This window comes from Lissotriton vulgaris, chromosome 10 (assembly GCF_964263255.1).
Source record: "Lissotriton vulgaris chromosome 10, aLisVul1.2, whole genome shotgun sequence".
Lineage (NCBI taxonomy): Eukaryota > Metazoa > Chordata > Amphibia > Caudata > Salamandridae > Lissotriton > Lissotriton vulgaris.
Window position 1 is genome coordinate 687,491,779 of NC_141698.1, and position 18,000 is coordinate 687,509,778.

Genomic DNA, 18,000 nt, shown 5'->3' on the forward strand with positions numbered 1-18,000 from the left:
AACCACCAAGAAAGTAAATACTAAGAGTACCAAGCACTTAAATATAATTGTATATAAATGTATTAAATGTATCATGCTGTATGTGGCACGTATAGTAGAACGGATGCTATTTTCATATTAAAAAATGCTATAACGGGATGCCTTATCAACAAAACAAGTTTAGTAGCAATTTAGAGATGATCATTACTCATAGGTCTAATATTTTTTATATGGATCAATATGCGGTCATTTTGTGTTCTGTTGTAATAAGTATGATCTCATTTGTCTTTGTAGCCACCAGAGAACCTTTGTCTTGGAGGTCATGGGAAGACACTGTGGGTATGTACTTTCAGTTTTCATTAACTTTGTGATTAAGTGTATTCATAATTATAATGACAAAATTGCTAAGCTTAGTTCCTTGCTTGGAGTGATATGCCTATTGTCTTGCACAGGTACCTAGCTCTTGTGAGTGCCTTGGCCTGCGGTGCGGATTGGGTATTTATTCCTGAAAGTCCTCCCCAAGAAGGATGGGAGGATTTGATGTGCTCTAAACTTTCTGAGGTAAATAATTAACTAAATATTTAAATCAGTGTTGATGCAGGTTGAACTAGTAATCTTAATAAGCAATTATAAGTATCCACATATACTGGTATCCACATATGTATAATGTGTTCTTTCCTTTAAGAGCTATCTGCTGTATGGAAATCCATCTCCTTGTTATCATTTAAAACTAGATAAGGAAAACAGTCAGATAAAAAGAGATTTAAAAATAAGTGATGATATACAACGAACAAAGAACACTGGGTACTTTTATACATACTGATCTGTTTTGGCCTTGTAATAATTTCTCCTTAACTTTCTGATGGAGCAATGTCTCCATAATATATATATTGGATGTAGTAGGGGAACCGTTGACCAATGTTATGGAGAGGTACACATAAACAAATAAATAAGATTAACGCAATGTTGCATGTCCTTTACAAAGTTCCAGTCAATTGCTCAGATGGTACAAGTGAGAAAATATTGACCTACACTTTTTTAACCAACTATTGAACAACTCAGTAGATGAATTGCTGAGATCATGCTCTAAAGATATTCAGGGTAATGACACGTTCTCTTTGGTTTCTGGTAGTGCACAGCTGTGCTGTATAATTGCTAAGCAGGTTATATTTCTGTTGATTTATGCTGATGATGTAATGCAACATTCCTTCTAAAAAATCATGGGACTCATTAGTGCCAGCAAATGTTTGCGGGATACCAATTATTAAATACAACAGTAACCTAAGATGTATATATATATATAACTCTACTGCAGCTAGTTTCCGTGTGTAATACCTAAAAGCAACTGTCATGCCTTGTTATGCTATTTTACCTCGAAAATTATCACTATCCATATTTAACAAAAAGATGTTTCTAACTATTTTCTTTTTATCCTGAATGGCCTAATTGTATTATCGAAGAATCGTGCAAGGAGAAAAAGACTGAACATCATTATTGTGTCAGAAGGTGCCATCGATTCCAACAACAAACCGATAACATCAGAAATTGTTAAGGATGTGAGTACCAACTTCCTTGTTAATTAGTGTGTGCTTTAATTTCACACCCTTGCGCCAGCTTTCTGTGTTTGATTCTGTATTTTAAACTTCAATAAACATAAATGACAATATGTTACAGAATCCTGCTTTCTCTTTCCACGGAAATCTTGGGCGTAAATTTTTGAAGATTTTAATTGCAGAGAGGCAATGGCCGTGGTAGAGGCTTTGAATTCATTGTCACTAACACTGCAATCACTATCTCCATCACACCAACTCGGCCATCTTTTGGACCCTGTGTTTGCTAACTGGGAAGATATTAAAATGGATACGCCGCTGCAGATCACATGGTCCGATCATTTTGTCATCCCCTTTGAGGTGAAAAATGTTCTACAGGAATGCAGCGGGATTAATTCTAATGTGCCCAATTCTAAACCCGGGAAACGAAGAGACTGGAAGAATTTTTCAGAGGAAAAGTTTAAATCTGCCCTTGGTAGAGAACCTCCTCCCTCCAATGACACCCTGCTTAAGGCATGGGAAGAATATGAAAAATGGATGTCCAGGGCTCTGGACACAGTAGCACCATGGACATTTAAACCCCCTGTCAGAAAGACTCAAACGGCTCCATGGTTCTCCAAAGAACTTAAGGAAGCTAAGGCCAAATGTAAAAACATTGAACGAGGATGGAGAAAAAACTATGATCCAGATGACAAATCAAAATATAAAAAGGAATTAAAAATCTATCATAAACTTATTAGAGCAGCTAAAGGTGTGTATTTTAAAGAACGTATTGAAACTGCAAAAAATCCTACTAAGGAACTTTTTTCAATATATAAAGAGCTTACGGTTCCCACTAGACTTGAGGCTCAAGACACATACTCTAATGAGCTATGTGATGAGATTGCGGATTTTTTTGTGAAAAAAGTAGACTTAATACACGCTACTTTCACAGACAGCCCACATGACCATCACTCAATAGTGAGAAATGTTCCCGATACCAAGCCCCAGTTGACAAGCTTCTCAGTCCCTAAGAGATCTGACCTGCTTCCTATTATGAGAGGAATACATTCTGGATCCCCTCTGGATGTAATCTCCCCTAACCGATGTATGGGGGTTCTTGATGGCATGATCGAGCAGATTGAACAACTTATCGCTCTCTCTTTTCAGGAGTGCCATGTGCTGGAGGCTTGGAAAACCGCGCAGGTTATTCCCCTGAAAAAGAAAGCGAATATTCATATCTCTCAACTGCAAAACCTCCGACCGATATCCCTCCTCCCCTTTTGTGGGAAAGTTGTGGAGAAGGTTGTGAATAAGCAACTTATGCAATTCATCGAAGAGAACTCCTGCCTCCACTCAACCCAGTCAGGGTTCAGAGCAGGATACTCAACGGAATCTGCGGTCCTCTTTTCCACAGAACGCTTGAGACAACTTGCTGATGGAGGGCAGACAGCAGCGTTGGTGTTATTAGACCTCAGTGCAGCATTTGACACCGTGCTGCACTCAACGCTGCTGTCGTGCCTCTCAGACATGGGAATTGAGGGCCCAGCCCTGGAATGGATAAGATCCTTTCTGAAAAACAGGAGTTTTCAGGTACACTGCCCTCCTTATAAGTCATCTCCTCGCAAGTTGAGGCATGGGGTTCCCCAAGGCTCTAGTTTGAGCCCCACGCTGTTTAATATATATATGGAGCCTTTGGCACATATTGTGGAAGCCTATGGTGTGGATATCGTCACATACGCTGACGATACCCAATTAATAATTCAACTTGTCAATAACCAGCCTGAGGAAGCCATACATTTTTCCAATTTCATGCGGGCAGTGGCTCGGTGGATGAACATCAATTGCCTTCGCCTAAATGGCGATAAAACTGAGCTGCTAGTGGTCGGTAAGTCTCTCTCCACCTGGTCGAAGGACTGGTGGCCGACGGAACTAGGGCCAATCCCCCGCTCAGCAGAGGTTGTAAGAAACTTGGGAATCATGATTGATGCGGAGTTTTCCTTCAAGCAACAAATTAGCAAAATCACTGGAAAATGCTTGGGAATATTAAAAACTCTCCGTAAAGTTCTCGACCTGCTCCCCTTTGGTGCTAGAAAGAAACTTATCCATGCTTTAGTTACGCCGCATCTGGATCATGGCAACGCCCTTCTCCTTGGCCTGAGCAAAAAAAGCATCCAACAACTTCAGTGTGTCCAAAATGCCGCTGCCCGCTTGGTACTGAACCTCCCACGCAGGGCATCCGGCACAACGGCATTGCGTAAACTTCATTGGCTCCCTATTGTGGAGCGGATCAAATTTAAGGCACTATGTATGGCTCATCGCATTGCTCAGGGAAAAGGCCCAAACTACCCGCAAAGACTCCTTATCATTCATCGCCCTATTCGAAATCTCAGATCCGCTGGAGTGATGTTATTTAAACTCCCCCGCGTTCACAGGTCCAGAATGGGAGGTAGTTCCTTTAGTTTCTTGGCTAGCAAGCATTGGAATAACCTCCCCTTGAACCTTCGGATGGAGCCCTCCGAAACAAGATTCAGACAAAATCTAAAAACTCACCTCTTTCCCAAGTAAATAACATTATGACACTTTCTAGAACTTTAGGGTGACTTGGTTTTAGCCTCATCCGGGAGCAGTAGTTTTTCAGCGCGGGGACACACCGTCATAGGTGTAACCAGGCGCTTAAGAAATGGTCTTATTATTATTATTATTTTTATATTACTCTTGTTGCAATCGTGGGCCAGCCCATTTTACTTAAATACGTTAAATAACAGCGTGTATTGTGGTATTATGAACTGTAATTTACCAGGTGGTGAACAAGGCGACTTTAAAAAAAGATTCTTTAAGTAATTTGAAGTGCATGAACCATAGCTTTATGATGAATGAGATGAATTCTTAACGGATGTTAAGAAGACATCCATCTACCTATGATGGAGAGAAACCACTAAATGTTTGACTTCGAACTGAGGGCTTGCATCAGGCTGATGATAACTTCTGGAGGAACGTTTAAGTTGTGGTCTCCTAGCAGCCAGTGGAATTGGGAGTCAAGAAGGATGAGTAAGACTCTGCCCACATTTGCTCATAGCATTAAGATAAATACACTCATTGGTGACAGGAAACCGCCTTTACAAAAAGGTTTTTACCTCGTTGTGCCTTTACCACACATTTTTCAGTGCACATATGTTTACCCCATGCATGACTTTACAACTCATGCCTTTACGGTAAGTTGGGGGTGGGGGATCTCGCCCCACAAATACATTGTTTTTAAATATAAAAACAATGCGTGGAAATGGCATACGTTGTAAAAACATATTTGTGGTAAAAAATGCTTGGTAAAAGCACTTAACTGCGTTGTACAGTCATACAACCATTGGTGACTCTAGACCAGGAGGTTATGTGGGATAATCGGACACATGTTTCACAAATTCAGCCACGGTTTAAAAAACCCATGTTCGCCACTTGGTAGGCACGTGCCAGCATGCTGATGATGCAGGTGGTGCATAGCTATGAGCCCGAAGTCAAGAAGAGCATGGGTATCAATGGGAACTCTTCAAACCATGAACAGGATAGACCTGCTCTAGTGTGCACTGTGCCTATTGAACTAAATGTTCACAATTTTATAAACATTAATTATTTTCAAACATAATCATAATACCACTCTATTGATATGTTGCATATCAGTGTTTACTCATTTTTTCATTACACAAATTCCTTACTTATTCATAAACATGTTCATAAATCATTTATATGTTATTTCATCACATATGATAACTTTCCAACTTTTTGACAAATACCACTTCTTATTTCAATACATGAACATTTTCAAATTTCTACGTTGATTCCATAATTGCTACTGAACCATATTTAATCTCTGGCCCAATGCATTTCGGAACGCTGGTTCCTTCCTCAGGGGCAGTGTTCTGCAAATAAAGATCAATGGGAACTCATCAGTAATTACTTACCTTTATTTTTGCTCCAGCTCTGTGATTACTAAGTGTGTCTCATATTGATTCACCTTTGAATATTTCCTTCTGCATGATTGATATACCATGGCTAACACTCCAAGAAGATAGTGAGTGTTTCTAATAGGGCAGTGATAGAGGAGATATAAATATGCCATATAGTGCGTGCATGTTGCAATGATGTGCTTTAAGTATCACTTGCAGCTCACTTATTCACTCGCTCACACTATTTCACTGGCAGGTGGCCTATAAGTGAATTCTTTAGGCACCATAGCACCATTTTGTCTGAGAGTTAACAGGTAAATAATCTGACAACCATTGGCACCTCTAACTAACAGAACATATTTAACCAATGGTATTCTTAGAGATCCAGGCATTGGGGGAGCATGGCCTTTCATATATGATTTGTTTGAGGTCAGCGGGACAGTATGGCGAAAAAGATATATTTGTTAGACTTCCCTCTAGCTTAAATTTGCCCTCTAGGGCAACAACTAAGAGGATTGCTGCTCTCATTTTATCAATAGTGAAAATACCATTTGTTCCCCACAAAAGGCATATCCTGGATGAAGGCACTGCCAGGATGGATCATGCTTCCAACTATCCAGAACAAATGTTAGTGTCATCTGATTGCCATGTCAGTCCAATTGGTCTGGAAGCTTAGATGCAGGAATGCAGCAGCAAAAACTGAATTACGCGTCAGTAGTGACAAATAATCAAGTTTACCCCTGATCACACTCAACGTAATATCCACTAATGGAAATGGGAAATGGAAGAAGGAAAACGTCCATACAACATTTCATCTGAGTTTCCTCCTTCTGGTGTCCTTTGCTCATTTTGTGGGATCTTCTTTTTTGCCACATTTACTACACAACATTTAGTACTGGGATACCTAACTGGCAATCAAATGAGTTTCCCCTTTCCCAGGAACACAAAGACTTTATATCTTGAAAAGGAATGAATGAAAACTATTTGTATAGCACACTGCTATCCAGAAACATGATGTGTTTGCATTAGCATATGATCTGTCAAACAAGGCTACAGGAAAAGGGCATCAAAGAGGTTGTAGAAAATGCAGAATAGAATATTGAGTTACTAGAACATTGTAGCCAAAATATAGAGGTCCTAAAATTAAGGAGGTAAATGTATATTGATTAGTATAGATTTCTTCTACTTAACTCCACATATATGTACACCAACACCTTCTTTCATGATCTTTGGTACCTTGTCTATAATATTCATGTAACTTGATATTCCCTACTTGATGTTCTGTACCTTCACTTACCAAAGACCCTGTCTACGGAAGATCATTGGAGAAGAGTCACCTTTTGAAAGTCTTGTGGGCTTGTGACTTCCTAATACAGAAGATTCAATATAAATTGAAGCTAATCTTGAACACAAGAGTCTCATTTTATAAATAATATCTTGCTGAAGTGGAGTGGACTGACGTGTTGTACCAGCAGAAAGTAATTACAGGAGGGGCAGTAGATGAAACACACCCAATGGAGACTTAATTTGGGTTTTGTACTGCAGTACTTTAGGTTTGTCAAAGGAATTGTCAAGGTCCGGCACACCTCTCCTCGGGGCTGTGTTGAAAGTCCCAAACACGCGATCACGCAACCCACCCGTGACCCAATACTGATCACAGACCAACAGGAGGGTTCCGAAACCGCGGGAAAGGAAGGGGACAGCGGGGAGGGAGATCTGAAATGACAAAGAACAAGGGATTTTAGTTTCACTCCCCTCCCTAACTTTTCCACTACAAACAGAGCTTTCTATGAGAGAAAAGTCTTCTATTCCCCCCCTCCTAACAGTTAGCCTACCTGTAAAGGAAAATTCTAAGGCTTTATATGCAGAAGAGAGATGAAGGATCCTAGCAGTGGTTGTAATCTAATGAAGAAAGAAACATACATGTATATGTACATATCGCAATCATATCACATACTCTAAATAGTTCCTTTCACCAAACATACCAAATGCTTGATCATATGACTCTTGTTCCACTCTTTCTTACTAGGAACCCCTTTGTAATCCTCTCCTGCAGTTCAAAAGAAAACACAAACAAGTTGTCGCAAAACAAAGAAACAAGTAATGAAGTTCAAGGTTAAATGCACCTTGTCTTATCCAGGACTGAATGTGTTGATCAGTATACGCAAAATAACGGCACAATGTCAGTGCTAGTAACAGGTTATAGTGCCACGCAAGGACATGAAACAGAACTCAGCTCAAGTCGGCACTCTCCTGATACTGAAGGTGTTCCTGATATCTCTCCAAACGCAACCACCTCTGAAGAAATAAACGTTTATCCACAATGTTTTTTAGAGGAATAACTCCTACTCCTCTACTCCGGTAAACAGTCTTACTGAAGGGAGACGCAACGTACACAGCCGTGTCCGTCGTTCCCGAAATAGCACCAAGAGGATCAAAACAGCCGTTTTGAATTGTCCGCCTAGAATGCCTCCAGCCGGAAACACCCTAGCGAACGCTTACTCACAGTTTCTTCCAAACGATTACCGTAGCTCCAGACAAACGCCAGCAGAACCCAGAATTATCGGCTCCGAGTGTCCGATACTTTTTCCTTTTGTTTCCGGGTTTGCGTCTTGACGTCTCGCGCTACGACACCCATTGCACCATGGGGATTGTAGTCTTTGGCGTAGCAGTCTTCGGAACACCACGCATTGCGCGGACAGCGTCCCGAACGGTCCGATACTGACAGTACATCCCCCTTTTACAAGGGACGCTGGCCCGGAGCAGGCTTATCCGGGTGACTGCGATGAAACGAAGACACCAACCTCGGGGCATGAACTGCCCTGGCAGGCTCCCAGGAATTCTCCTCAGGCCCATAGCCCTTCCAGGACAACAAGTACTGAAGCCTCCCCCGCACCCACCTGGAGTCCAACACACGTGATACCTCATACTCAGAGTCATTCTGCACCCACACAGGCACAGGGGGGCGATGCACAGGACTGCGAGAAGGCTTCAACAGGGACACATGAAACACAGGGTGAATGCGCAAATGGGCAGGCAATCGCAATCTCACCGCCACCGGATTCACCATTCTCACCACCCTATATGGCCCAATGTACTTAGGGTTAAATACGCTAAACCTGCGAAACTTGATGTGCCTAGTGGACAACCACACCCGGTCCCCACACTTGTAAACAGGGCTCGGCCTACGGTGTTTATCAGCCTGAGCTTTGTACCTCCCCTTGGCCTGGATCAGATGTTTACGCGTCGCCAAAAGAACACGGCGAATGCGCAACAATCGAGCCTTAACCTCTGGAAGACGAATGGTGGTTTTAGGGAGGATTAAAGGAGTAACCCTAGGATGGTGCCCATAATTGCTGAAGAAAGGGGAATGACCTGTTGAGGAGTGCAAGGAGCTGTTATAGGCCATTTCCGCCACCCACAACCAATCCACCCAAGAGTCTGAGTCTGCAAGAACATAACAACGAAGATACTGCTTAAGGGACTGGTTCAGTCTCTCCGTTTGGCCATCTGACTGTGGATGGAAACTGGTAGATAAAGAGGAGGAAATCCTCAACTCCGCACACCACACTTTCCAAAACCCCGCTGTGAATTGGGCCCCCCTGTCGGACACTATGACTGTAGGAAGGCCATGCAACCTAACTATGTGGGTTAACAGGAGATGAGCTAGTTGACCTGCAGTAGGTACTTTATCGCAGGCGATGAAATGGCCCATCTTGGTGAGGAAGTCTATCACAACAATGATGGCTGTCTTTCCCTGATCTTTCGGCAACCCTACGATGAAATCCACAGAAATGCTTTCCCAGGGCGTGTCAGGGGTTGGCAAAGGCATTAAGAGACCTTGAGGTTTTTGTCGATCCGATTTCATTCGGGCACAAATCACACATTGCCCACTCCATTGTTTCAAGTCCATCCGAATGGAGGGCCACCAGAATTGTCTCAACGCTTTCTCCAAGGTCTTTATATAACCCATGTGTCCTGCACTTGGAATGTCATGGCACCATTTAAACACCTGGAGTCGTAATGTCTTTGTGGGCACCAGCACCTGTTTCCCTTTCATCGCCACACCTTGTTTTAGCCTCCATTCGGGGTGATGTCTAAGCCAGGTCCTCCATGAACATGATTGGATCCCTGAACGGACAGACTGCACAAAATCACTGGACTGAGTCACACACAACACATTGGATGGATCAAGAATGGATCTTTTCTGAGCCTGCGAGTGTAAGGCCGGATGTTCTTGCCTGGTTAGAGCATCTGCCTTTTTATTCATGCTTCCGGGTCTGAAGGTGACAACGAAACGATATTCTTCAAAAAAGAGCATCCAGCGCAACTGTCGGGGAGTCAAGTGATGAGCTGACCTCATGAATTGCAGGTTGCGATGATCTGTGTAGACAGTCACCTGATGAACTGCCCCTAGTAACCAATGTCTCCATTCCACAAATGCGTCCTTTATTGCCAGTAGCTCCTTTTCGGCTATAGTATAGTTGATTTCTGCAGGGTTGAGTTTCCTTGACATATAGGCAATGGGGTGTAACATGCCTGAATCTTCCTGTCTTTGCGACAGAACCGCTCCCAAAGCGACCTCGGATGCATCCGCTTCCACGATAAAAGGCAAGGAGGGATTGGCATGTCGTAGAACAGGAGCTTTGATAAAGGCCTCTTTCAACCCTTCAAACGCTTGTTGTGCTTCTGCATCCCACAGAAATGATACTGTCTTCCTGGTTAAACGAGTCAATGGGGATACTAATGCAGAAAATCCACAGATAAACCTCCGATAGAAGTTCGCAAACCCCAATAGACATTGAATGTCCTTTACATTCCGCGGGCATGGCCATTCTTTGATCGCTTGAACCTTCCTTTCCGCCATGACCTGTCCGGAAGGCGTAAGCATCACTCCCAGAAACTCGACGGTAGTGACGTGAAATTCACATTTTGTAATCTTGCAATAGAGATGGTGTTTCATTAGGGCACCCAGTACCTGTTTCACGTGGGATTGGTGTTCACTCGTCCTGGTGGAATAGACGAGAATATCGTCAATATAGACGACCACGAAGAGATCCAGGTATTCTCTCAAGACTTCGTTTAGAAAGTATTGAAACGCGGCAGGGGCGTTACACAAGCCGAAAGGCATCACGAGATACTCAAACAGCCCATACCGCGTCTTAAATGCTGTCTTCCATTCGTCGCCTTTCTTTATACGGACCAGATGGTAGGCTCCTCGTAGATCTAGCTTGGTATAGATATTGGCTGTTCGGACCTGTTCAAGTAGGACAGGAATTAATGGTAGAGGGTACTGGTTCTTTACCGTGACGGTGTTTAATGCGCGATAGTCAATGCAACACCTCTTGTCCCCGTTGGCTTTAGGGACAAAGAATAAAGGCGAAGATGCCGGTGATCGAGAGGGGCATATATACCCCAAAGCCAGGTATTTGTCAAGGTACTTCCTCAAGTATTCATTTTCAGGAATGGTAAGAGCGTAGAGCCTGCCGTTAGGAATCACCGCTCCAGGGACAAGGTCAATGCGGCAATCAAAGGTTCTGTGAGGGGGTAGGGTCTCTGCTTGTTCTTCACTGAATACCTCAGCGTATTCAGCATAACATGACGGAAGCTGCACCTCTTTCTCAGCGGCGGTGGCGATGTTAAAACCTCTTGCCAAGGTCTGAGAAGGACTAGCCGTGGAGATTAAGCAGTGCTCCTTACAATACTCAGAGTTGAAGTCAATGGATTTTGAGGTCCAATGAATGGAGGGCTCATGTGTTTGAAGCCAGGGAAGGCCCAGTATTATCCCATACTGTGGTGCCTGGATGATATTAAAGGAGATGTCTTCCTGATGTGAATCATTGCTTATACACCGATATTCCGGAGTGTGAAATTTTATGGGTCCAGCAATTAACTCACTTCCATCCACAGCATATACTGGTTCAGGATGTTTCTTCTCGATGAGCGGGATGCCCAGCCTATCTGCTTCCGCATAATCCATAAAACACCCCGTAGCACCGGAATCCACCATCGCTTTTACTTCTTGTTCTCCTTTATCCATCACCAGGTGCATGGATAGATATACATGGTTTTCGTCTTGTTCACAACAGGCCGTGATGGAAGGGATGAGGATTCGGCTTGAGGATTCCCCTTCATGTATCCTCAAGCTTTGGAGTTTCCCGATTTCTCCTCCACTGTACTCGCTGCGGTCTGGTTTGACTTAAACCTTCCGGTTTTTGGCTTCACTGGACATTCCCTTAGGTAGTGCCCCTTTTTTCCACAATATAAGCACAAACCATTCTTCCTACGATATTCTTTTTCACCGAAGGACAAACCGCTCTAACCGCTCCTATTTCCATTGCCTCTTGAGAGGACGGGGATTTTTCACTGCTCCCCCCTCCTCGCTCAGGTGCCATCACCACCGGCTCTTTCTTCCGTAGTTCCCCTTTGCGTTCTCGGATACGGTGATCCAAGCGAAGTGCGAGTTCAATGAGAGCCGTGCATGTACGGGGTTGGGGGTCAATGTGTGCCAGTACATCCTTCATTTCGTCGTTCAACCCTTGATAAAAGAGAGCGGATTGTTTAGCCTCGGGCCAATCGGTTTCTGCCACCAGGCGACGGAAGTTGTTCAGATACGTGACAAGATCAGATGTGCCTTGCTTCAATGCCAATAGTTCACGATCTGCGGAAAATGTTTCTGCCCTGCGGTCAAAGGTTTTCTCGAACTCCTGTCTGAATTCCTCCCAATCGTGTAAGAGGGGATCATCCCTTCTGACTATGGGGACTGCCCACTGAGCTGCTTCCCCACCCAAGTAGGAAATTAAAAAGGCTACTCTAGCTTGATTGGTGGTAAACATCTTCGGTTTGCACATAAAGTGTAGGCGCACTTGGGTCATAAACACCTGGACCTTTTTATTATCCCCAAAAAACCTCTCGGGGGGAGCTAACGGAATCTGAGTGGGGATTTCTACTACTACGGACGAAGGACTAGAAGAACTAGCCCCTGCACTGAATGGGTTAGCCTGTAAACTATCTAATCGGGCTTTGATCTGGACATTCTCAGCACGGGAAGCAGCGACCTCTCGATTGGAGGCAGCCAGTTCCGTTTGGACTAATGCAAGGGCAGCCAAAACATCATCCATAGTGGCCATTTTCTTTCAACACAGCCAAGAGGAGGTCCGTTTCCTTGGGCCGATAATTCTGTCAAGGTCCGGCACACCTCTCCTCGGGGCTGTGTTGAAAGTCCCAAACACGCGATCACGCAACCCACCCGTGACCCAATACTGATCACAGACCAACAGGAGGGTTCCGAAACCGCGGGAAAGGAAGGGGACAGCGGGGAGGGAGATCTGAAATGACAAAGAACAAGGGATTTTAGTTTCACTCCCCTCCCTAACTTTTCCACTACAAACAGAGCTTTCTATGAGAGAAAAGTCTTCTATTCCCCCCCTCCTAACAGTTAGCCTACCTGTAAAGGAAAATTCTAAGGCTTTATATGCAGAAGAGAGATGAAGGATCCTAGCAGTGGTTGTAATCTAATGAAGGAAGAAACATACATGTATATGTACATATCGCAATCATATCACATACTCTAAATAGTTCCTTTCACCAAACATACCAAATGCTTGATCATATGACTCTTGTTCCACTCTTTCTTACTAGGAACCCCTTTGTAATCCTCTCCTGCAGTTCAAAAGAAAACACAAACAAGTTGTCGCAAAACAAAGAAACAAGTAATGAAGTTCAAGGTTAAATGCACCTTGTCTTATCCAGGACTGAATGTGTTGATCAGTATACGCAAAATAACGGCACAATGTCAGTGCTAGTAACAGGTTATAGTGCCACGCAAGGACATGAAACAGAACTCAGCTCAAGTCGGCACTCTCCTGATACTGAAGGTGTTCCTGATATCTCTCCAAACGCAACCACCTCTGAAGAAATAAACGTTTATCCACAATGTTTTTTAGAGGAATAACTCCTACTCCTCTACTCCGGTAAACAGTCTTACTGAAGGGAGACGCAACGTACACAGCCGTGTCCGTCGTTCCCGAAATAGCACCAAGAGGATCAAAACAGCCGTTTTGAATTGTCCGCCTAGAATGCCTCCAGCCGGAAACACCCTAGCGAACGCTTACTCACAGTTTCTTCCAAACGATTACCGTAGCTCCAGACAAACGCCAGCAGAACCCAGAATTATCGGCTCCGAGTGTCCGATACTTTTTCCTTTTGTTTCCGGGTTTGCGTCTTGACGTCTCGCGCTACGACACCCATTGCACCATGGGGATTGTAGTCTTTGGCGTAGCAGTCTTCGGAACACCACGCATTGCGCGGACAGCGTCCCGAACGGTCCGATACTGACAGGAATGCTTGCTTGCAATGTGGTGGCCAATGAGGTCTCCCCTCAGGGAAATAAGGACTGCCATTATACCACACAGGACAATCTCTACAGGACACAACAGGCCCCCTTGAACACAGACCAAAGCAGGATGAGCTAAGTGCTGTTCAGATATCTAGCAGAGCAAGGACTGTTATTGCTACTTACATAAGCTGTCAGTAAGTTACATTGGAGAGAAGGTTGAGAATGTGGTTTGATTTCATGGTGTACATTCCTATGAAATGAGCTATGCCAGTGATGAGACTCCTCCTATTACTAGATCAGAAACTACATTTTGGGGGGGATTTAGCTAAAGCTATCTAGATGCCACCTGTTACTTAATAATTTTTTGTCAAGTGTCTGTGGCTGGCTTCAAAAGTGAAAATACAGCTTGGTATCATCGCTAATTGAACAGAAAGAGACTCCTAAATTAAATGGGAAGTTAGGAAGTGACTAACTTTAAAGAATAAATATAAGAGGCCACATGGAAAAATCTTCGTAAACGTAAGGGTAGTAAAAAAAGAAGCAAATATTCCCAATTGAATTTGCATAGATATTTAGAAAAGGTAAGAGTTGAACTATATAAGTGCTTAGTTTGACACTTTGGTCAGTTGTGGTCCAGTTTTTTTCTTTGGAAATGGGGAAACAGTTGCTTCCCAACTTTGATGACATGTCTCACTAATAAGACCATATGTTAGTATAACACATATAAGAAACATATAAGAAACTTCTAGTGGCTTAAGACCTATTTGCATCTCTGTGGTTATCAGAAAAAATTAAAAGGCCCCATCTTCGAGGGTCTTTTTTAACACTACCCTTGTGAGGTAATTTCCTCAAGATATCCAGAAGAGGTTCCTTATATTATGCCAACTCTCTCAAATGTATTCCAAGGATCTTTCTGTTAAGTTTCACATTACAGTCTTGCCAAGATTAAAAATGTTTAAGCAAAGTTATTTCATAAGCAGCCGTTCAAAGATGTGCTCCTTCTTGAAAAATTCGATATCTAGTGGGCGCTACATTTCCTAGATCACCTAACCATTTCATTCTGACCACATAGATTCATCCAGATGTGAGGGAAAAGCACTCTTGAACATTTGATTTGTCATTAAATCTTGTCAGATTCCAAAGCAAAATCACATATCAACATATTGGAACTCATGAGTCTCAGGCCCAAATTGACTAAACTTCTAGCAATGGAGCATTGCATGAAAAATTCCAGTGCTGAGTTGTATGAAGAACAAAATATAAACCAGCACAAGATATACCAAGAGACACCTGATGATAAGGTTACCAGTGATACTCAAACTTAAAATGGCTGTTCTGCATGATGCTCAGCCTCGCACTGTGGCGCAAAGGTGAATCAGCAGTGCCTAGTGTCAGGTTTGTACTTAAGCGATCCCCTGCAGTACAAAGCCTTACTTGTAGAAAACAGCACATGGGTCATACAAGTAAGATGTTTTCTTTGGGGTAAAATACACCTTGCACATAGATATATCAAACATTGCAATTTGGTGCAAAACTCGGATTGTGCTAATTTAGTAGAGCTGCCTTTTCACCAAAACTTGTGTTTTTTGCATTTTCCCATCACAAAGATGACCCAATTTGCATAAGTTAGCAGGGGATTAGCACAACGCAGTCTTGACGCTGTGCAAGTATAAACATTCTAAGCAAAATAGCCCCACTTTGCCCCACGCAATCTCAGGAAATTGAACTATCACTCTTACTCATCCTGCCAAAATTTTAAAAGATTTGATATCCAAGCAGTTTAAATGTCAGCATTTTTTCCATATTCAATTGATCAGGATTTGTAACGTGTGACTAATCACCTTACAGGCTATCCAGGCTTGCAAGTCCCAAAGGCTCATTGAAAACAGCCAGGTATTGAGGGCCCATCAGAATTCCGGAAGTGAGGCGGTGGTCCACAGTTGCTTGGGGAGGCTACACAAAAAACGGAGGAAAAAGCAAGTGGAAAACATTGAAAATTAGAGAAAAGCCAGGAGAGGCACTCAAGAATTGGGTGCGAGGGAAACAAGGAGAAGGCACGCAAAAATTGGGGGAGAAAGCAGTGAGAATAAGGGAAAAGCAAGGAGAAGACATGAGCAATGCAGCAGCATGGGAAGAGCTGGGCCTTCCACCTTATTGACCTGCCTATGCCACCTACAGCTAGGTTAGCAGTCTACAAGAATCTTACCCCCACATGCATCAATGTAAGGTTTTGCAATTCCTTATTTGCGAAAATTAGGCAATCGCAAATAAGGAATCGCAAAACAGGATGCAACAATTTATTCGCATAATATTTGCGCTTCGGTAAAAATCGCAATTTGTACCGAATCGCAAATATTATGCAAATTCTAATTTGCGATTTCACATTTCCCATTGATTCCTATGGGCCAAAAGGCCCATAGGAATCAATGGAAATTGGGAAATCGCAAATCAGAATTCGCAAAATGTTAATGCATTCCATGGGTGCAGGGGGGGTCCCAAGGATCCCCCCCCCTGCTCCCCTGAAATGTATTTTACAGTGGATCTTTCACACACACATGTCCTAAGGACATGTGTGTCTGTAACATGACAGTGTTTAAAATGCTAATTTGAGCATTTTAAATCTTTTTCGCAAATTAGCACGAGGTTCACCCTCTTGGTAATTTGCCCCCCCTAATTGCGAATTCGCAATTTTAAAAACAATCATGCATTGCTTTTAAGGAATCGCAAATTTGCGATTCCTTAGAAGCAATCGCATTTTTTGAAATCGCTAAAAAGAGCGATTTTGCCAAAAACCGATTGATGCATACTAAAAAGATATTTAGGAATCGCAAACGGCCGATTTTACCGAATCGCACCGTTTGCGATTCCTAAATACCTTGATGCATGTGGTCGTTTGTCTTTAATTCAGTGCAGGAGCTTACATCCCAGGCAGTATCTCTTTGGTACTTTTATGCGTTGAATGAGGTAGAATCCCTGGTTAGAATGCCACTCTTCTCAATCATGAGTGGGAAGTTGTTGCCACACCTAGATTTACACAGGGTGCAGAAACATCTGACCCAATTGTGCTGGACAAAAATCTGAGCGGTAAAATCACCTTGAGAAATAGCTGCATTGGAGCCGTGACCTGTTTCCTGGCCAACGCTCCACTCTCATACAATCAGGGAGTATTTAATACTCCTGTCTGCCATTTACTCTTCTCCCCAACCCTCTCTCTCCCTGCCCAGTCCCTTCTTCCACCACTGCTTTATAACAGCTCTGCGCACATCAACAACATAGAGACAGTAGCGTTAAACCCTAAGGAAGTGGCCTGGGAAATCTGGGTCGGCAGAGTTATTCACCATTTCATTGGGTTTCATTCGTAATATGAGTCAATATGTGCGAATATACCAATATGAAACGGTGATTCAAGCCACCCATTTACTCCTAACTCTTGCTCAGGGTCCTAACGTATGAGTCTTGATCCTCAAGGGGATACTGCACAAAGAACCAAACATTTGCAGACGCATATATATATTAATAATTTCTGCAATAACTTCACTTCCAGAATAGCTCTTTGAGTAACAGAGTGGCACGTTTTGTATTCTCAGGGGGATCTTCATATCATGGAAGGGTCAAGGACGCATGGGACGTGTTCAGCTGCATGGCTATTCAGTATTAGGAATGTTCCAAATTATAAGGGGAATAAAAGACTCTGGAACTTGCACTGCTCCGACATGGGGAGCAGGGTTGCTTTCCAGAGGACAGTACTTAAAAGACCTGCCTCCAACACCCTTGAGTTCCCACTCCCTGCTGTGGGAAGAGGTTTAATCATCTGTAATATTACACCATTTTGTGGTAATATTCATCATCTGTAATCTTTTTTGTGACTCTATTGGACTCATAAATTAAGCTATTTGTAGTTGAACCTATGGGCATTTTGAATCACAGCACAATGGGGCATATTTACAAGCCGCTATCACCACCACAAAGTCACTTTCAGTGACGTTGTGATGGCAATAGTGGCCTCACCTTATTTACAAGGCAGAGTTAAGCCACTTAACGTGGCTTAATGCAGCCTTGTTAATAAGGCACCCTTTCACGCTGTGTTTATTGTGAAAGTGAAGGGCAATGGATGTTCCACCGCACCATCCATAGATTTTGATGCTGCCCCGTATTTACTAGGGCAGCGTAAATAGGAGGCAGCTACAAAATTAAGACCTGGGAAATCCTGGTC

At 43.1% G+C, this 18,000-nt stretch overlaps 1 protein-coding gene across 4 annotated transcripts in view; it reads left to right on the plus strand.

Moving 5' to 3' along the window:
• Positions 1-18,000, plus strand: part of PFKP (phosphofructokinase, platelet) — a 332,348-nt gene that overhangs the window by 115,347 nt on the left and 199,001 nt on the right. For all 4 annotated transcript variants that reach the window (XM_086941516.1, XM_086941517.1, XM_086941518.1 and 1 more), the window contains exons 6-8: positions 274-318; positions 432-540; positions 1,440-1,535. In XM_086941516.1, coding sequence (XP_086797642.1) covers positions 274-318; positions 432-540; positions 1,440-1,535 — 250 coding nt within the window. The remainder of the gene's footprint in view (positions 1-273; positions 319-431; positions 541-1,439; positions 1,536-18,000) is intronic.